General features: G+C 35.1%; 1 protein-coding gene across 1 annotated transcript; it reads left to right on the top strand.

Moving 5' to 3' along the window:
- The first annotated feature begins 1,252 nt into the window (after positions 1-1,252).
- On the top strand, positions 1,253-9,831 carry LOC141595836 (cation transporter HKT1;3-like). The gene is made up of 3 exons (XM_074415793.1): positions 1,253-2,138; positions 8,749-8,991; positions 9,539-9,831. The coding sequence occupies exons 1-3, from the start codon at positions 1,276-1,278 to the stop codon at positions 9,735-9,737; spliced, it is 1,305 nt and encodes a 434-aa protein (XP_074271894.1). The 5' UTR covers positions 1,253-1,275; the 3' UTR covers positions 9,738-9,831.
- The last annotated feature ends 8,570 nt before the right edge of the window (positions 9,832-18,401 follow it).

Here is an 18,401-nt window from a genome sequence, read left to right as displayed (position 1 = left end):
ATACCTCATTATTCACCCATCAATGGTAAAATACTTCTCACCAACAACTTCCTCTCTCTAGAAGTAAGACTATTCGAGCTACTATGAGAGGGCACGAAAACCTTAGCTTCAAGCAAGGTCCCAACTATCCAACAAGATCGTAAGGCATCGAGAGAAGGACCTATTGCGAACCCTCGAGGCCCTATTTGTTACACGTGAAAGATCCATCGGAGAGAGCAAGCATAGGTTCGAGGTGCCATCGTTCGAGAGGAGCGCGTTGACCCGACCCGGATTCGAGCAACGCTTACTTGAGTGTTTTTATTCGAAACAATTATTTTTACTAATATCATTATTAATATTGACATTATTATTTATTATTGTTATTAGGAATATTATTAGTAAAAAATTACTATTTTTTCATTATTATAATTTATGATTATTCATATACTCCTCCCTCTATCCCGGTCAATTGTTATCCTTTGGTTTTGGCACAAAGACCAAGGAAAGAGGAGTGACCAATTATAAAATGACAAGCGGACCAAATTGAGTGTGAATGATCAAATTGTTCATCAAGTTCATTCTTAAAATAGAAAGGACAATAATTGAATGAGACACCCCAAAATGGAATAGGACAACAAATTACCGGGACAGAGGGAGTATAATATTATAATTTTTTTCTTAAAAATATTAATTTTAGTATAAATAGTATTATACTATGAATATTATTATTATTATTATTATTATTATTATTATTATTATTATTATTATTATTATTATTATTATTATTATAGTTGATAATAACAATAATATTAAATATTATTATTATTATTATTATTATTATTATTATTATTATTATTATTATTAATATGATTATTTCGATTCGATTCAAATTTCAATTGACTTTATTATTATTCGATTCGATTCGGCTTATTCTATGGGCTTATTGATTCGATTGATCGGCTCCATTGATTCGATTGATTGATTGGATTTCATTCCATTGGATTCGATTCGATTTCGATTGATTGATTCACTCATTGATTCGATTCGATTGATTCGGCTCTAAAAAGCCAGAAAGAACAGGGCCTTAGCCATTTTTGGATTGAGGTAAGTTACTTCACCTTCGTATCGTCCATCGGGTTTTTAGTCTTAGGAGCGATTAAACCAAGGAGTTACCCCACCAGGCCTAAGGCCCTAGATCTCTTCTTCACTTCAGTGTCAGCCACAACAGTTTCGAGTATGTCGACTATCGAAATGGAGGTATTCTCAAATGCCCAACTTGTAATTTTGACAATCTTGATGTTTATAGGAGGGGAGGTATTCACTTCTATGGTTGGCCTTCATTTTATGTCCTCCAAGCTTAAGTATACCCCTCATAAAGCAAGAAGTCGGGTTAATTCCGTCGCTAGTCTTCCTTTACCTATAGAAGGTTTTAATTTTGATCAAATTGAATTAGGCAATATCTCACGTACACAAAGTACAAATAATATTATTGCATTAGAAAAACCGAAATCGGAAATTGATTTTCTCTTAAAATCTAAGTCAATTAAGGTTTTGGGTTTTATGGTTTTAGCCTATTTGTTAGTAGTTCATGTGTTAGGCATTTCTATGGTTTTAGTATATTTTAATTTTATGTCAAATAATGCAAAAAATGTCCTAGAGAAAAAAGGGCTAAAAACATTTACATTTTCAATATTTACAATAGTTTCAACATTTGCAAGTTGTGGATTTATCCCTACAAATGAAAACATGATAGTTTTTCGACAAAATTCCGGTCTATTGTTGATGTTAATCCCTCAAATCCTCCTAGGGAACACATTGTTTCCGTCCTTCCTTAGATTATCGATATGGGTACTAGGCAAATTCGTGAAAAAGAGTGAGACTGAATATCTTTTAAGAAATACAAAGGAGATTGGGTTTCTTCACTGGCTTCCTAGCAAGCACGCTAAACTATTAGTTATGACGGTTTTGGGTTTCGTGTTGGTACAATTTATATTGTTTAGCTCCTTGGATTGGAACTTGCAAGGATTGAATGATCTTAATGTTTACCAAAAGATTGTGGGAATATTGTTCCAATGTATTAATTCAAGGCATACGGGTGAAAGTATTGTCGATATCTCGACAGTTGCCTCGGCTATGTTGGTTGTATTCGTCGTAATGATGTTAGTTCTCCTCTCTTACTTCAATTCTGTCTTTCATACTCGTCATCAAATTATTTACTCACACTATCTCATTCATTTGTTTATTTTTTATGTTCTTTTTTAGATACTTAATATCAGTCTAAAATCTGATGTGTCTAATAGTAAAAAAGTCTGATGTCCATCACATTTCTTTTAGTAGCAGTAATTAGTTAAATGTAAATAAATGAGTATATTGCAATAACTATGAATTGAAATTACTAATGATTTAAAATAATTAAATTATTCGAATCTTAATATAATATTTATGACCTAAATTCGATTGTATATCTCTTTAAACAAAACTAAAATATAAGATAATGTTGTAGAATTAGAAATTTAATTAATGGAATAGTATGACCTAAGTAGGACATGTGAGGTGATGAAATAGTGGTGACTTTATTTGAGAGCCGTAAATTGTTATGATGATTCTTAGTTGTCGTATGAAGAATTTAATATATCGACGTAAATCGCCAATTATATACGAAGTACTAAATTCTAAATGTTTATTACATGAATTATTTCATACTCTATAATAATATTATTCGCTTCTTTCTAAATAATTTTTTGACATTTTATTTTTTACAGGAGGAAATTAAAAAGTGTATACAAATAACTACTAACATAAACCGGATTTTATATATATTACTCTAGTAAATAAGATTATCAAGCTTCACTCTATTTAGGTGCTGTTTGGCCTTGATTATGGAAAATGGTTTTTCCTTTTTAAAAGGAGTGTATTCATAAGTTACTTTTCGGAAAAGTTTTAGTTGTTTGGCCATACTTTTGTAAAAGTGGTTTCTCACAAAATTTATATGTTTGGCCTAACTACTTTAATACAACTTTTGTTTGCTTATTTGGTTCTTTATGTGAAAAGTAGAAGTAGAAGTAGTAATTATCTACTTCTCCTTTTGGGGGTGAATAATCAGTTTTTGGCTTTTCAAAAGCATTTTTAAAACCCTCTAATTTACCATGTTTGGCCAAGCTACTACTTTTTCAATTGCAAAAGCACTTTTTAAGCTTGGCCAAACAGCACCTTAGTTTAGTGAATAAGCTTCATCGATCTATTTGTGGAGAAAGTGTAATACTCCCTTGTCCCGGCCATTTGTTGTTGTCCTTTTTCATATTTGAGTGTCTCAGTGAGTTGTTGTCCTTTTTATTTTAAGAATGAACTTAATAAGCAATTTGATTATTGACACTCAATTTGTTCCACTTGTCATTTAGTAATTGACACATTTCTCTTTCCTTGGTCTTTGTACCAAAACCAAAGGACAACAAATGACCGGGACGGTAGGAGTAATATACTTGAGACGAACATGCGATAGTAGAAAGAAGTAAACATGTTCAAGTACGGAGTACGACATCTTATTTTAACATAATCATAATTGAACGAAACTATATTACATAGAAATTTCATAGTAGAATATTATCGTAATACATCAATTATTGATTATTGATTGAAGAATATAATATGTCGATTATTATTGAAAGCGGCGTTCCTCCATAACCTTCCCATGTTATTTGAGCAAAAACCTTCCCATGTTGTCATCGTCCCATAATTATCATAATAAAAGAAATAAAATAAAATAATAATGCTAAAATTTTTTATTCAGTTGCACTATTATCATTTAAGAAAAAAATGTACATCATCAAAGTTTTAGCGGAGTCGCTATGTGGGACAGCATGCAACGCTCCTTTCTTATTATATAAAAATAAGGGTTAATTGATGGGAATAATCCCAACTATGCACGTCTTGCTTAAAATAATCCCAACTTTTAAATATCCCAGAATAAACCAAACTTTGCCATCATTTAACTTCAATTGCTTTGGTGGAAGGGCAACCTGTTGAACAGGTTACCTCTTCTAAACACCTCACAATCTTAAAAATTTATCAAACCTTTCCTCATCTCTCCGTGTCTCTACACCTTCCTTAATCTCCATATCCAATCAAACCCAGAAACCTTGTCTTCTGTCTTCAAAGGACGGCACCATTTTTTGATTTCCTCGGTGCTGCTGCAACTCTCATTTTCTTCAGTAAGTTAATCAAAAGTCAAACTTCTATTTAATTTCCTCATAAATTCATGTTAAAATCTTCAATCATGTATACATATAATACGGAATATAATTTTTACCATAAAGTTTCAATCTTTGCCATAGTTTCATAAATAACGATTTGATCTTTACCATGATTTCACCATAAAGTTTTAACCTTAACTATAATTTGACGATTTTTTGATCTGGGTATTCGCTGTTTTAGAAGTATTAAATTATGATGAAGAATCAAATCAGAAAATTAAGATCTAATAAGTAAATCAGAAATTTAAGAATGAACAGGACAACCTATAGAATTTTGGAGGAAGAAAAGAAGAGTAAATCTGGACAAATTGAAATGGAGGAAGAAGAAATAAGAACAATCAAGAAAGGGAAGAAGAGGAGAGGAACAGTAAACAAATGGAAGAGGAAGAAAATTATAAAAAGAAATATTATAACCAAGAAATAAAGAAGTTTACCGGTGACAATGGGTTATTAAGAGACTGGTAGTAATAAAAGTTAAATGATGACATAGTTTGGATTATTCTGTGTTATTAAAAAGTTGGGATTATTTTGAGCAGGACAGACATAGTTGGGATTATTCCTATCAATTAACCCTAAAAATAATTGATACTTTGATGACGTGAATCCATCTTGCATAGCACATAATGGGGTGAGGGAGTCACTGAATTTCTTTTTTCTCTATTATGTCTTCTATTAAATTAGTGGGAGACGGTCTCTCATAAGATCCACTGACATAGTTTCAATTGAGTCTCATTTTTGTAAATAGTTTGGGTTTAAACCCTATTTAAGAAACAAAATTCACTTCAAATTCAAGAGAATCTACAAAATAATTACCTTTTATTTATTTATTTTCTAGAGCAATATTATAGCATTGAATTGTTGAAATAAGACTTTGGCTCTGTTTGACAAAACTAACTAAAAAAAATTGAATAAACCGAAAAAAGTAATTAAAACCGAAAAGGTAATTGAAAAACTGAAAAGGTAATCGATAAGGTAATTTGAAAATTAGGAGGTGATAAGAATCGATTATATAAAAATGTGTTTGACAAACTAAATTTGAAAAAGGAATGATTTTGGTAAAATGACGTAAAAGGATATGAAAATTATTTAATATTATAGAATAAAGAGGTATAAAATGGAAAATAAGTCATTTCAGGTACCTGATTTCTCAAAGAGGTAGCATTTCATTTCAGGTACCTTATTTGACCAAATAAGTTATTTGCCAAACACTTGCAAAAAAAATCAGGTAGCTGAAATTTTGGTCAAATAAGCTACCTAAAATATCGTGCCAAACAGAGCATTTGATAAAGAAGTTATTTTGGACATATATAGACATCTCAGTTTGAATTTCCAACCCTTTTTATTTGGACTGCCTATGTTCCTCCTACAAAATTTCAACTAATGTAAATGTCAACTAACTTAATTAGTAAAGTCATAAAATAGGATATCCATAATCTCAGATTGAAGAATATAATATGTCGATTATTATTGAAAGTCACGTTCTTCACAAATAGGGTTATACATTCAGTTGTACCATAAGCATTGTACAACTAAGGTATAAGAATCCGAGCTTATATATATTCTTTCTGAGCTAATTTAAAGTTCATGTTTTTAATGTGTAATTGAATGAGCTTAATACTTTCTAATAAAGCTCATATTATTTAACATAAACCTCGGATACTTTATAACAAAGTTCAAATTCTATACCGTAGAACATATACAACTGATTATATAATCCATGAATTACGCTTTCCTCCATAACTTTCCCATGTTTTTTGAGCAAAAACCTTCCCACGTTGTCATCGTCCCATAATTGTAGCATTGTATACTCCCTTTGTCCAAATCCTTAATCAATAAATCTTGCTTCAGGCGGTCTGAAATAAGACGGATTAAATGTTACCATTTTTTAACAGAATGTAACTAATTAATGACAAAATGTTACGCGAAAGTGGTAGTTGAGCCCCATTAGTTTGCCTAATTGTGAAATTAAACCCCTTACTTATTCGCGAAAGTGGTAATTAATCGCTTTAACTTTGTTTAATTGTGAAATTAGGCCTCATAAGTTTCATTTGAAGCAATCAAGCCCTTTAAGTTTCACCAAAAGTGAAATTTAACCTCATTTTCTTAATTTTCACCAAATTCTTACATTAAAATCACTTTAAATACAATTTATCAAATATAAAATATTCTATTTTATAATTTTAAAACTTTTATATTTAATATTAAATATTGAGAATTGTTTTTTTTAATGTTATAGTATATAGACAATTCATTATATATGTATGAATAATATATAAATTATAAACAATTTACTAAATATGTATGTAAAAGTATTCTTCAATGATTAATAAATTACTAGTATAGTTTCCCGTGCTACAGCACGATATTTTTTAGATTTATTTTATAAAGAAACTTTCTCATTAAATTAATTCCATAAAATTAATTATACTTGCACTTTAATATTATAATGTGCAGAGTACTAAATATAATCTTAGTAAGAGGTAGAAAACGAAAGTTTACTACCATCAAAAGGCACTTTTAAGTTGAGTTATTTTTGTCTCAAACTATTTTTGTTTTACTGTTAAAAAATAACACTATAATGTTATATTGTTACATAATATGACATTAAAATAAGTTTAGGTGATGTAAGATCTAATTAAAATACGTATTACCTTATAACGAAAATAGGTAAAAACAGCATACTACGTATTTAAAAAGCCAATTTACAAATAATTAACTAATATTTTATATTTATATTTTTTATTTTTAATAAAAAAAATACGTAAAAATTTGTTACCTTATTTAGAAAATCATATTTAGAGTCTAACTGATGAAGGATAATACAAAAAAAGAGATTTGTGTAATTTATAGTGTAACTGATGAAGGATAACATTTATGGGAAAGATTGTATAATTTAGGGATAATAATTGTTTCTTGTAAAAGAGGTAAAATATAAATGTAATATTGTTTCCATGGATAGTTTTAAGAGTTATTTTCTTAGGCGGGAAAACTACTAAGAGTTTTTATTCTCTTAGTAGTAGAGAGGATGTAGAAATTCGTAAAGTTGCAATTAGTACTCCTTCATATTCTAAATAACTCTTCCCCTTTTCTTATTCATCTATTTACAATACTCTCCCAATTTCCTTTTTTTACGGAGTAGTAAAGTTATATACTTATTTTAATCACTTCACCCACAACAATACCCCACAACACCACACTTTATCTTATTTTAATCACTCATCTCACAACAATACTTATTTTAATCACCTCACCTCACCTCACCACACAATAATACCCCACACAATACATTCCTCTCCCCAACTACCTCACCCTACCACAATAGTTTAGCTTATTTAATTCAAACACCATTAATTATTCCCGTGTCACCCTTTGATGGTGAGAGTTATTCGGAATAGGAGAGAGTAATTTTTAGTATTTAATAAATTGTTTAATACTAATACGGAGTATAAAATATTTTTAATTAAAATTCTTGTGAAAATTTTAAAAATGGGGTTCAATTTCACTTTTGGTGAAAATTAAGGGGATTGATTGCTCCAAATGAAACTTATGGGGCCTAATTTCACAATTGAACAAAGTAAGGGCCTTAATTACCACTTTCGCGCTTACTTATTATATAAGTTATGGGGCCAAATTATTTTAATTGAAAGTTACATGGGTTAATTTCACAATTGCACGTATGGGGGTCAATTACCACTTCCCGATATTTGGGAAAGTGACGATTAGATTAAGTTCAGAGGCTAATTTCCTACTTTTGCGCAAAAGGCTATAACTAAAGTTGTCACTTTTTACCCTGGAAATAATGGTAACATTTTATCAGAAAACATTAACATTTTATCGTAAAATAGCTACATTTAATCCGTCTTATTTCAGACGAAAAATAGCCCATCTAAAATAAAAATTTGCTTTTATAATTTATTTACTTTTCAGAATTGCCAAATAAACAAGTAATTCAAGCCAGTTTTAGTCAATATTCTGGCATTGACTTGTCGGGATTGGACTTGGATAAAATAGTTATTGTGGAGAGCATATATATAGTCGCGCTATGTTTGAATCCTCTCCCTTTATATTAGACTGTCTTTGTACTAACCAATCATTTTAACTATTACCTAGAGCTGGCCACTTGCATGGGTCGACCCGGCTTGACCCGCTCTTTGAGTCTGCATTTCCTAGGGCCCTAAACTGGTATAACCCGTGAACTGTATGGGCTGGTTCAGGGTCGAAGAAAATGGACTTGGGCCGCCGTTAACCCGTTAAAAACAAAAAAATAAAATTACACTAAACCTGTGATCTTGCCCACCCTTGACCTGCCCAAGGGCCGATTTCGGGTCGGCCTCCCCTTGACCCGACCGAGTCCGCCCTGCCTCGAAGGACCGATTCAGGGTTGAGTTGGGTGAACCCGGCCAGACTCGACCCTAACCCGACTCGTGGCCACGTAGCATGACTTGAATTTAATTGAAAGCATGTCACAATTTCTAGATTGCTAATGAAAATGTTATTATTTAATTTGGATGATTCATAGGTATCTTCCACCTTATACATCTTTCCTTCCAACAAAAGAAGAGGAAGAAGATCAACACTCACAAAATCTATGCAATAAAGAGGAAAACAAAAGGAAAAATAAAATTAATTTGGAAAATGTTATATTTTCTCAACTCTCTTATCTCACCATCTTCATTATCATCATTTGCATTACTGAGAGGGAAAAGATCAAGAATGATCCTCTCAATTTCAATGTCTTGAACATTGTTATTGAAGTCATTAGGTGAGTACTTATTTAAATTATGCATGCTTGCATGCTATTTTATGAGTATTAATATATCACGCCCCTAATTTTATTCGTTACATTCCTACTTTTTTATAAAATTTCCCGTTTTGACCTTTGTTTTATTTGCGTTTTTAGATAACGTTAATTTTTGTATATATGAATATGATTAAACGATAATTAGTAATAACGACGATAATTAATAATATAAATCAGGAATAAAAAATGACAATTAAGAACAAAATACTTTGAACGACCATAACTTTGTGCTCGACTGTTTAATTTTGATAAAAAAAAAATCAAATCGCTTATCTCGATGAGACGAGCACATTAAAAACGCCAAGCCCATTCGATTTACACGAATTGGTCCAGGCTGGTTCATGTGGAAAACACGAACCAGCCAATGAGCCAAGGCCATGCCAGGTTAGTTCGTGTATTCCTCATGAACTGGGCTAGGTCAATTCAATGGAAATTACATCATGTTAGTTTATCAAAATAAAATGAAGATAATCTAATGAATTAAATGTTTAAATAATTTTAATTGCAGTGCATATGGAAATGTTGGCTTCTCAACAGGCTATAGTTGTGCTAGACAATTGAAACATGATGCAACATGTGTAGATAAATGGTATGGTTTTGTTGGGAGATGGAGTGATCAAGGAAAGATAGTTCTCATCATAGTCATGTTCTTTGGAAGACTCAAGAAATTCAATATGAGAGGAGGCAAAGCTTGGGAACTTTTGTAATCAAATTTAAATTGCACAAAATGTATTTGCTAATTGTACATAATTATAAGTCGCAAAAAATGCAATTTTTCTTTTTGACTAATAATTCATTTAACTAGTTTTGTTACTCGCGAAATTCGCCGATCTGTCTCTGTTGTGTAGTCACGATTACTTTGTACATGTGTTTATCATACCACAGATGAAAAACTCGCTTGTAAGTGAAGAGTTAAGAACGATTAACACCTAAAAGGGGGGGGGGGGGGGATGAATTAGGTGTATCTTTTAAAATTTTCTACTTAGCTTGGTTATTTGATAACGCAAGAAAGAACTCTTAACTACAAAACTTGAGAAACTTAATGGATTGTAAGTTCACAAGTGGTACACCATATCTATGTCACAGTATGATTGACTGTGACACAGAACTGAAAGCGAGATTAACACTAAATAAGCAAAGCTAGGTAAATGAATTGTAAAAGTAAATAAACAAACAAGACGATGTTTAAAAATTGGTTTAACCTCTACTCCGATGCCTACGCTCAACTGTTCTTTTACTGCTTGTTTAGAAATTTACTCAAACTACTAAACCCTTATAACGAAAATAACTCGCCAACCAAGTCGGTTGCAACTCAAACTTCTACTTATACTCTGCTTCAAGAGTTCATAAGTTATATCTCACAGGTTTACAGAGTCAGAATCTCAGTGGTTCACTACTTAAGAACATGAAGATTACAATTAAGACCTAAACACGAGAATCATGGAACAAACTCTTTATGTCACAGTGCAACGAACTGATATAAGGATATTTTACAGCTATTTCGAAAACAATTGAAGACTTTAAAAATTAAAACGATTTTGCAAACAATTAAGAACAAGAGTAAATTATAAATAACTCCATTTTATAACCCATTTTTTACAAATAACTCTCTTTTATACATTTTTTTAGAAAACTCTCTTTTAAAACTTGATTATGTACATATCACTCCCATCTCACCTGAAAACGACTAATTTTTAAATTCTACGGTGTAAATACCATTTCCGCCATATGTCTTGTACTTTCAATTCTACCCTTCTAGTTCAATGTCTTGTCTATTTAATTTCAAGTCACCACCCAAATAAAATTAACCTCCTCATCATACTTCTCTCCATTGTTGTATTTATGTTGGTAAGTATTGCTCATCAATTCATGTAGTTGGTACTCAAATGTGAGTTGCAAATGTTGTCTTTTATAACTAGTATTGCTAATCAATTCATGTATTGTTTTTGGTACTCAAATTTTCACTCATCCATCTTGCTTACTATTGTTGGCACTAAAATTTATGAACCATAATTTTGCTAAGTTTTGCCCAAATTGATTGTGCAATTGTTGTTGTTTGCTTTGTAGATATTATGTCTTTTAGCAACTCTCGATCTCAAACATCATATCCATCTTATTGTCATTGTGGCGAGCCTCTTGCATTGAAAAAAGCTTGGACACCTCAAAATCCCGGAAGACGGTTTCTAGCTTGTAAGAACTACGACCATGTAACTGGGAGGCGAGGTTGTAGGTGGTTCATATGGTATGACATTGAGGAAATAAGTTGGCAGAGGGACATCATTAGGCAACTTTTAGAGGAAAGAAATAAATCAATTGAGGACAAAACTATGTAGAGATGATGAAATAAGAGGGAGATTGATGAATGACAAAGGCGCCTTCAACTGGAAAGTAATCGTACGAGGTCTGATAATATTTGTCTTCTTGTTAATGTTATATAGCTTAGTTGGCATGTCTTATTTAATTAATGCAATCATTTGTCAAATGCCATTAACTTCAGTTTTTCTCCACTCCACTCTTTTTCTCACAGCTTCTTTTCATTACATACCTTCTCATCCATTCCATATGGGTGAGAATAGGTTTATCTCTAACCTCTCTCAAACAGGATTAAAAAATTCACACATGTTGTTTGTCAACATGTTTGATTTTGCAGTGTAAGTGAATGCATGCATAGACCAATGTTTTGGATCAATATCACTTAAATACTGATAAGCACCAGGAGATAAGAACTTAATTCCTCCCATTTCAAATTTAAAATCAGCCTGCATTTTTTATTAATATGCCATTATGAAGTTCTCTTAAACATAAGTGAATGCATGTTGGGCATGATATTTCCACGCTATGTTCAGGATACATTTCTACCCTGGCCTGACGATCAAGACAAAAACGTCAGGGTAGCTCAAGGTTGGCACCAGGCAGGAGAGAGCAACGATCAAATAAGAAGATATTATTTGACTAAGTCAAGGATAAATATGGAGAATAACTATGGATTATTATATCAATTATGGAGCAACTAAGGAGAAGATTCTATCATAAAGGCCAAGTATTTATCCGGGTGATTAAGAGCAATTAAGGAGCAATCAATAGCGTCATTAAGAAGGAATATTACGTTATAAAGAGGAGATATTATGCAGCTTGGACAAGACTACTATATAAGAAGCATCAAAGATCATTTCTAGACACATTCTACAACCTTACATGCAATATAACTACAATACTTAGATAAAATACTCTATATTGTTCACATTTGAATTATTACTCTCCAAATACATAGTGAAATATCTTCTGCTTGGTGCCCGTGGTTTTTTCCCAATTAAAGGGTTTTCCACGTACAAAATCTGTTGTTTTACTTGTTTATCACATTTACTTTATTTTTCCTACGTTATATCCTGCCATGCGGCCTTAGACAAGGTAAACGAGCTAGTTAACCCTGCAACAAACTCTACCCTGACCTGATTCAGCCTTGCGCAGAATCCACTCAAAACAATTGGCGCGCACCGTGGGGCATCTAGCTCATTAATATTTTTTTCCTTTCACACAAAAATCCAAAAAACAAAGAAACTAGCAAAAAATGGCTCAACCAACCATAGAAGAATAATTGACTGATGCATTACAAAAAGTAGCAGAATCAGAGGCTGAATCTTGCAATTAAAAGAATCTGAGTCGGCCTTAAAACAAAAGTTAGAGAAATCTAAGGGATCAAGCTCCAAAATCCAGCCAAGAACTCAATTCTCAACAATTATTAAGCACTTTGATTTCTCAAGTTTTGGGAATACAAGTGGTGCCAAAAATGTGATCAACATTGATGAAGATACCCCTAAAGATGATAAAGCTAATGAAACATGAGCAGTTGTCATGCTGGCAATAGTCCAGGAAATCAAGAAGCTCAATGAAAAATTCGAAAAAAATACATGGAGTCCCTGCCAGCATGGAGGAAGCTGCCTCTGAAAGCTATCCTGACTCGCCTTTTATAGATGAGATAGCTAAAGTGGATCTCTCTAAGAAATTTGTGATTCCATCCATGAGGACTTATGATGGGACCTCAGATCCACAAACCCATGTGGCCTTCTATAAGCAAAAAATGTTGATTGCATCTATTCCCAGCGAGTTTAGGCAGGTTTGCATGTGCAAAGGATTCGGAATAACCCTAACCGGTCCTGCACTGCAATGGTATATCAACCTGCCAAATGGAAGTATCAAATCCTTTGCTGACCTGATCAACACATTCAATCAGCAGTTCGCAAGTAGCAGGAGTTGGAGAAACGTTCCAGTGACCTGTACAGGATTACCCAGAAATCAGATGAGACCCTCAGAGTCTTCCTTGCCATATTTAACAAGGAGAAAGTATTAATTACCAGGTGTGACGTTGGAACAGCAGTGGAAGCATTCAGGCAGGGATTACTGCCTAATAATGATCTCTATACTGAGCTGACAATGTATCCCTGTCATTCCTCCAGAGACGTCCAGGCAAATACGTTTGCCTATATCAGGCTAGAGGAAGACAAGAGTTACAAGTTCGGAGCACCCTGCAATGCAAAAGACTACGATAAGCCAAACAGGAGAAGCGCCAGCAGGGGCAATAACTACAGGAGTGGTCCATATAACAGACTTGATCAGTCAGAAGTCAACCTAGCACAAGAACAACAAGGTAAGGCTAAATTTCATCCATCTATCTCTGAACATAACTTCTATGTTCACATTGCAGGCTTGATCCAGTGACTAGATAACATGGGACCAGTGGTCAGGTGGCTTAGAAAGTCAGATAACCCTAATCCAGGGAAGGACCATACCAAGTGGTGTGAATTTCACATGGATATAGGGCATACAACGGAGGATTGATTTACTCTCAGGAAATAAGTGTCCTACCTTTTAAAAGAAGATACCTCAAAGACCTGATCAAAACAAGAGGCAGGAATGAAGATCGTGGCAAAGTCAATCCGGAGCAAAAGCACGAACGCAATCTCCCTCCACCACCTCCACTCTATGAAGTAAAATTCATAAATGGCGGATCAAAGATCTTTGGCCTGACCAGTTCAGCTGCGAAAAAGATAACCAAGACTCCTCAAACTAAATCGCCCTGCAAGCCTGGCATCATACCACCTATCACATTCAGTGATTATGCTCCGGTGGGCATCCCTGACGTACATCATGATGGCCTGGTGATCTCCATGTAAGTTGGGACTGCCAACGTAAGGAGAATATTAGTAGACGGAGGTAGCTCAGTGAACCTGATCATGCTAGATGTGTAACACCCCCATACTCCAAGTACCTTACCAGGACCACTTAAGGCATGAAAGTGCTACCATCTCGGTTACCTGAGGCAATGATAATCAAATGACAATAAGGAAACGTACTTAAATAGTAATAAACTTTAAGTGATACGGGCCAAACTCCAAAACTGTTAAAAAGGAAATACAAAGGTTCTCAAAACTGTTAACTATTAAACAACTACAAAATGTTCGACACAGCGGAAGACTTCTAAAACTGCAACGTGATGACTCATCCCAACTATCCCATGCGCATCGTCTCATACCTGCTCAATAACTGCTCACCACCCCCCGAATGGATCACCACGGTTTTTAAAACATTTAAACGGGTCAGTACTAATTACACAAAATCAACAGCTTCAATGAAACCACAACATAAACAACTCAATCAACACATCTCAAACTCCACAACTTCACCCTATCTCCACATATCTGACTACACACTGAAGTGTGTAGCCCTGCCAGAGTACCCATCGCAACAAGTACTCCTCGCCGCAAGTAGGGGACCGCAACCGTTCCCACCTAAGCCCCGTTCATTAATGTCCATCGAGCGACAAACCCATGTTCATTAATGTGCACATCCCTTCTCTGGCGGGTTCCACAGAAGGCGAATCAAGGGCGTGAAGCCACTCCCGCAAGTGACTCCACTCAGCCAGGGACGCACCCCGAAGATCACAGACAGTTATACAACGATAATCACATTACACTACCAACAATCACCAAATCAGAATCCAATGCCAATACGATATACAATCAACAACAATAATTACCAACAACACTTATGTAATCAATACTGAGTAGGGGAACCCTACCTGGAACGCAAACACCACAGACGGTCTTAGCAACTATTCAGAATCTCTCCTCAACGAAACCTCCTCCTATAACATACATGCATACAATTACTACCACAACCACATAAATCACCCAAAACCCCCAATATTACCCAATTAGGGTTTAACCAAACTCAACGAAACATTATAAAAATTATATAAAAAGCTTACCCTCAACACAACGATCACAACGGCGTAAAGAACGAGATGATCCGACACTCCTAGCCTTGGGAATTTGCTAATAATGCGAAGAACACAACTTACGTAACTTCTTTTCTTCTCCAAAGGGTTTTTAGAATGATAAAAGAGATTAAGAAAAGTGACGGAGGCTTTATATACTAATCCCGCATTATTAACAAAACCCGTCCAAAACACCCATAAAACACACTTACTCGATCGAGTGGCCCTTACTCGATCGAGTCCCCAACTTACTCAATCGAGTACCCTACAGGCAGTCTACTATTTTGCGTGACAAGCTATTTACTCGACAGAGTAAGCCCCACTCGATAGAGTACCCATAGACACATAAAACCGTAGTATTACAGTCTTCCCTCCTTAAAAAGAACTTCGTCCCCGAAGTTCAACTCAAAAACAAAAACAAAACACACTAACACCACTCCGACACAACAACATACCCAAAACTTAAAACAAAACTCAAAACAAATCTCCAAAACAACACTCAACCCGACTCAAGACAACTACTAATTGTACTAAAACCAACATCAAACATGTAAAAACTTGCAAAAACTCTATTGTAACACCCCCATATTCTGAGGAGCCTTAACTATGTATTCCTTAGCATATAAGAGCGTTACCATCTCGGTTGCCCGAGGTAAGTAATCATCAAAAGTCGATAAAAGAACAATTATGGTTACATTTACAAACGTTACAACCAACTAACAAAATAAAGATACAACTCATCAACTACACACTATCTCTACCAGAACTCGTCACGACTCATTCCCGCCAGGACTCCAACTAGCAACCACATTAGCACCTGCTAAGACTGACTGCTCACCATAAGGGATCACGGCAGACACATAACCAAACAAGACAACCACACAAGGTCAGTAACCGAGGTAAGACTCAACATGAACCAACAACAATTATCAACACAACACAGCACAACCAGGCACACACAATCACACCCACTCCAATCAATCTCCGTCACCGACTGTCCACTGGACCAGCCCTGCCAGTGGGGGACCGCAGCCGTACCTATTAAATCCCCGCTCATCATACCGAGCGATAACCTTGTCTCATTAATGTGCACATCCCCTCCCGTTGCGGGTTTCACGGAGGGCGAAACTAGGGCGTGAAGCCACTCCCGCAAGTGACTCCACTCAGCCGAGGACGCACCTCGAGAACCAGAGACAAACAATCACAGACAACTGCAATACAACAACAACCAACAAACTGTATACACCAACCAATTACCGCATATACGCTGCCACACAAACACTACAACAACACAACAATCACGACTCAACAACCGACACACTAGACCATCCACAAGAACTGAGTAGGCGAACCTACCTTTAAGCAACTGCAACCGTTCCATGCCCACACACGCAATATCCAGCAATCAAGCAACACCTATATACACAATACAATCTTCTATTACTACCGTTCTAATCCTAACTGAAAACACAAGACACAGATGATGATGACGACATACCTACAAGAGGAGAACTTGGCAAAGGATCGCTACCCGACTCAAGCTACGCACTCCTAAGGCATAAGGACCTTCAAGGGCTTCCATGGAGGACATATGTTGAAAGGAAGAGGAAAGGGCGACATTTAGGTTTAGGAGAAAGAGGCGGAAATGATTTGCGGATTTAATAAAACGCGATTATAAACCCTCGCTGAAAAGACGCTACTCGATCGAGTGGCCCACCTACTCGATCGAGTGGCCTCTACTCGATCGAGTATCCAAGCTACTCGATCGAGTAGCCTCTACTCTATCGAGTACCACCCCTAACTCACAACACAAGATAACTCTGGTACGCACTTCTAAGGACCATCACTGCTCCCAAGGTCGGTCAAAGCTGGTCAACGGGTCTCTAAAAAGGGCGGGTATTACAGTCTTCCCCCCTTAAAAAGAACTTCGTCCCCGAAGTTCAACTCACCTAACCATAACACACGATACCGAAACAAAGCGGCATCATAACTCCTCTGACATAGGTCACTATTCTCGAAAACACCATCCCCCCCCCCCCCCCCCCGTGTCATCATCATCAACTGTCTAACGCTCCATATAGATCGACCTCTACAAGCTACCACATGAAATACCAACCTCACAACACAAACCGGCACAACCAACGATTACCCAACACATTACGAGATTACACTTTCACTAGCAACAACCATCAACACGAAATACATCACATTAACACAACTATGTTATCCAACGATACGATTCTATTCCAACACATGACATCATAACTTTCTCTTTATGGCCGTCTTTTAAAGCACACTATCAACTTTTACTTCAACACACAAATTACTCAACGAACAAGTGCAAAAAATTATAATTTCATACAAGAAATGTAACCAAAGTAATAGAAAACATTATAAACAAACAACAAAATAATTGCAATATCGGCCTTTTTATTTCGCGACATTACTCTTCCCCTCTAAAAGGGAACTTCGTCCCCGAAGTTCACCACCGAATTACTACACATGTTACATACTACTTACATCTTGACACATATCCAACCCATATTATTCATTATTGACATTACTCATTAATCTTACAACCACTAAACCATAAAAACATATGCAACCATATTCGAATAACTAGCCACCGTCAAGAATGCATGTATATACCATATGTATTTGTATATGGAAGGACACAACTCCGGTGAAATATAATTAGTAGACATTACGGATGTAAAATGAATGCAATAAGAACCAACTACTACTCCACTATTCATTATGAATACGCATACAAAATCCAAACACGACTTCCAACATATGAAATTAACGGTTCAAACATGTTACTAATCATCAATAACCATGTTAAACACCAAAACATGTAATTATATAACCACTAAACAATTTTATTTAACGAAAAGTTCCCGTAACAGTGCTACTCGATCGAGTATATAGGGTACTCAATCGAGTGCCCGCTACTCGATCGAGTATCTTGGCTACTCGATCGAGTAGCCCTGAGATCAGAATACCCTATTCCTATCACACCTGCAGCTACTCGACCGAGTATGGGGTACTCTGTCGAGTAGCCACAGGTCAAAATCTTAGAAATTCCCGTCATCAC

This window comes from Silene latifolia, chromosome 8, assembly GCF_048544455.1.
Source record: "Silene latifolia isolate original U9 population chromosome 8, ASM4854445v1, whole genome shotgun sequence".
NCBI classification, from domain to species: Eukaryota; Viridiplantae; Streptophyta; class Magnoliopsida; order Caryophyllales; family Caryophyllaceae; genus Silene; species Silene latifolia.
The sequence above is the reverse complement of the archived record's forward strand: the minus strand, read 5'-3'. Positions and strand labels throughout refer to the sequence as shown.

Bases quoted from the DNA above. Each gene is read 5' to 3' on its own strand.
- LOC141595836 (XM_074415793.1), top strand. From the start codon at position 1,276: ATGTTTATAGGAGGGGAGGTATTCACTTCTATGGTTGGCCTTCATTTT. The intron at 2,139-8,748 runs GTTAGTTCTCCT...GATGATTCATAG, and splicing joins GTTGTATTCGTCGTAATGAT to GTATCTTCCACCTTATACAT. The intron at 8,992-9,538 runs GTGAGTACTTAT...TTTTAATTGCAG, and splicing joins ATTGTTATTGAAGTCATTAG to TGCATATGGAAATGTTGGCT.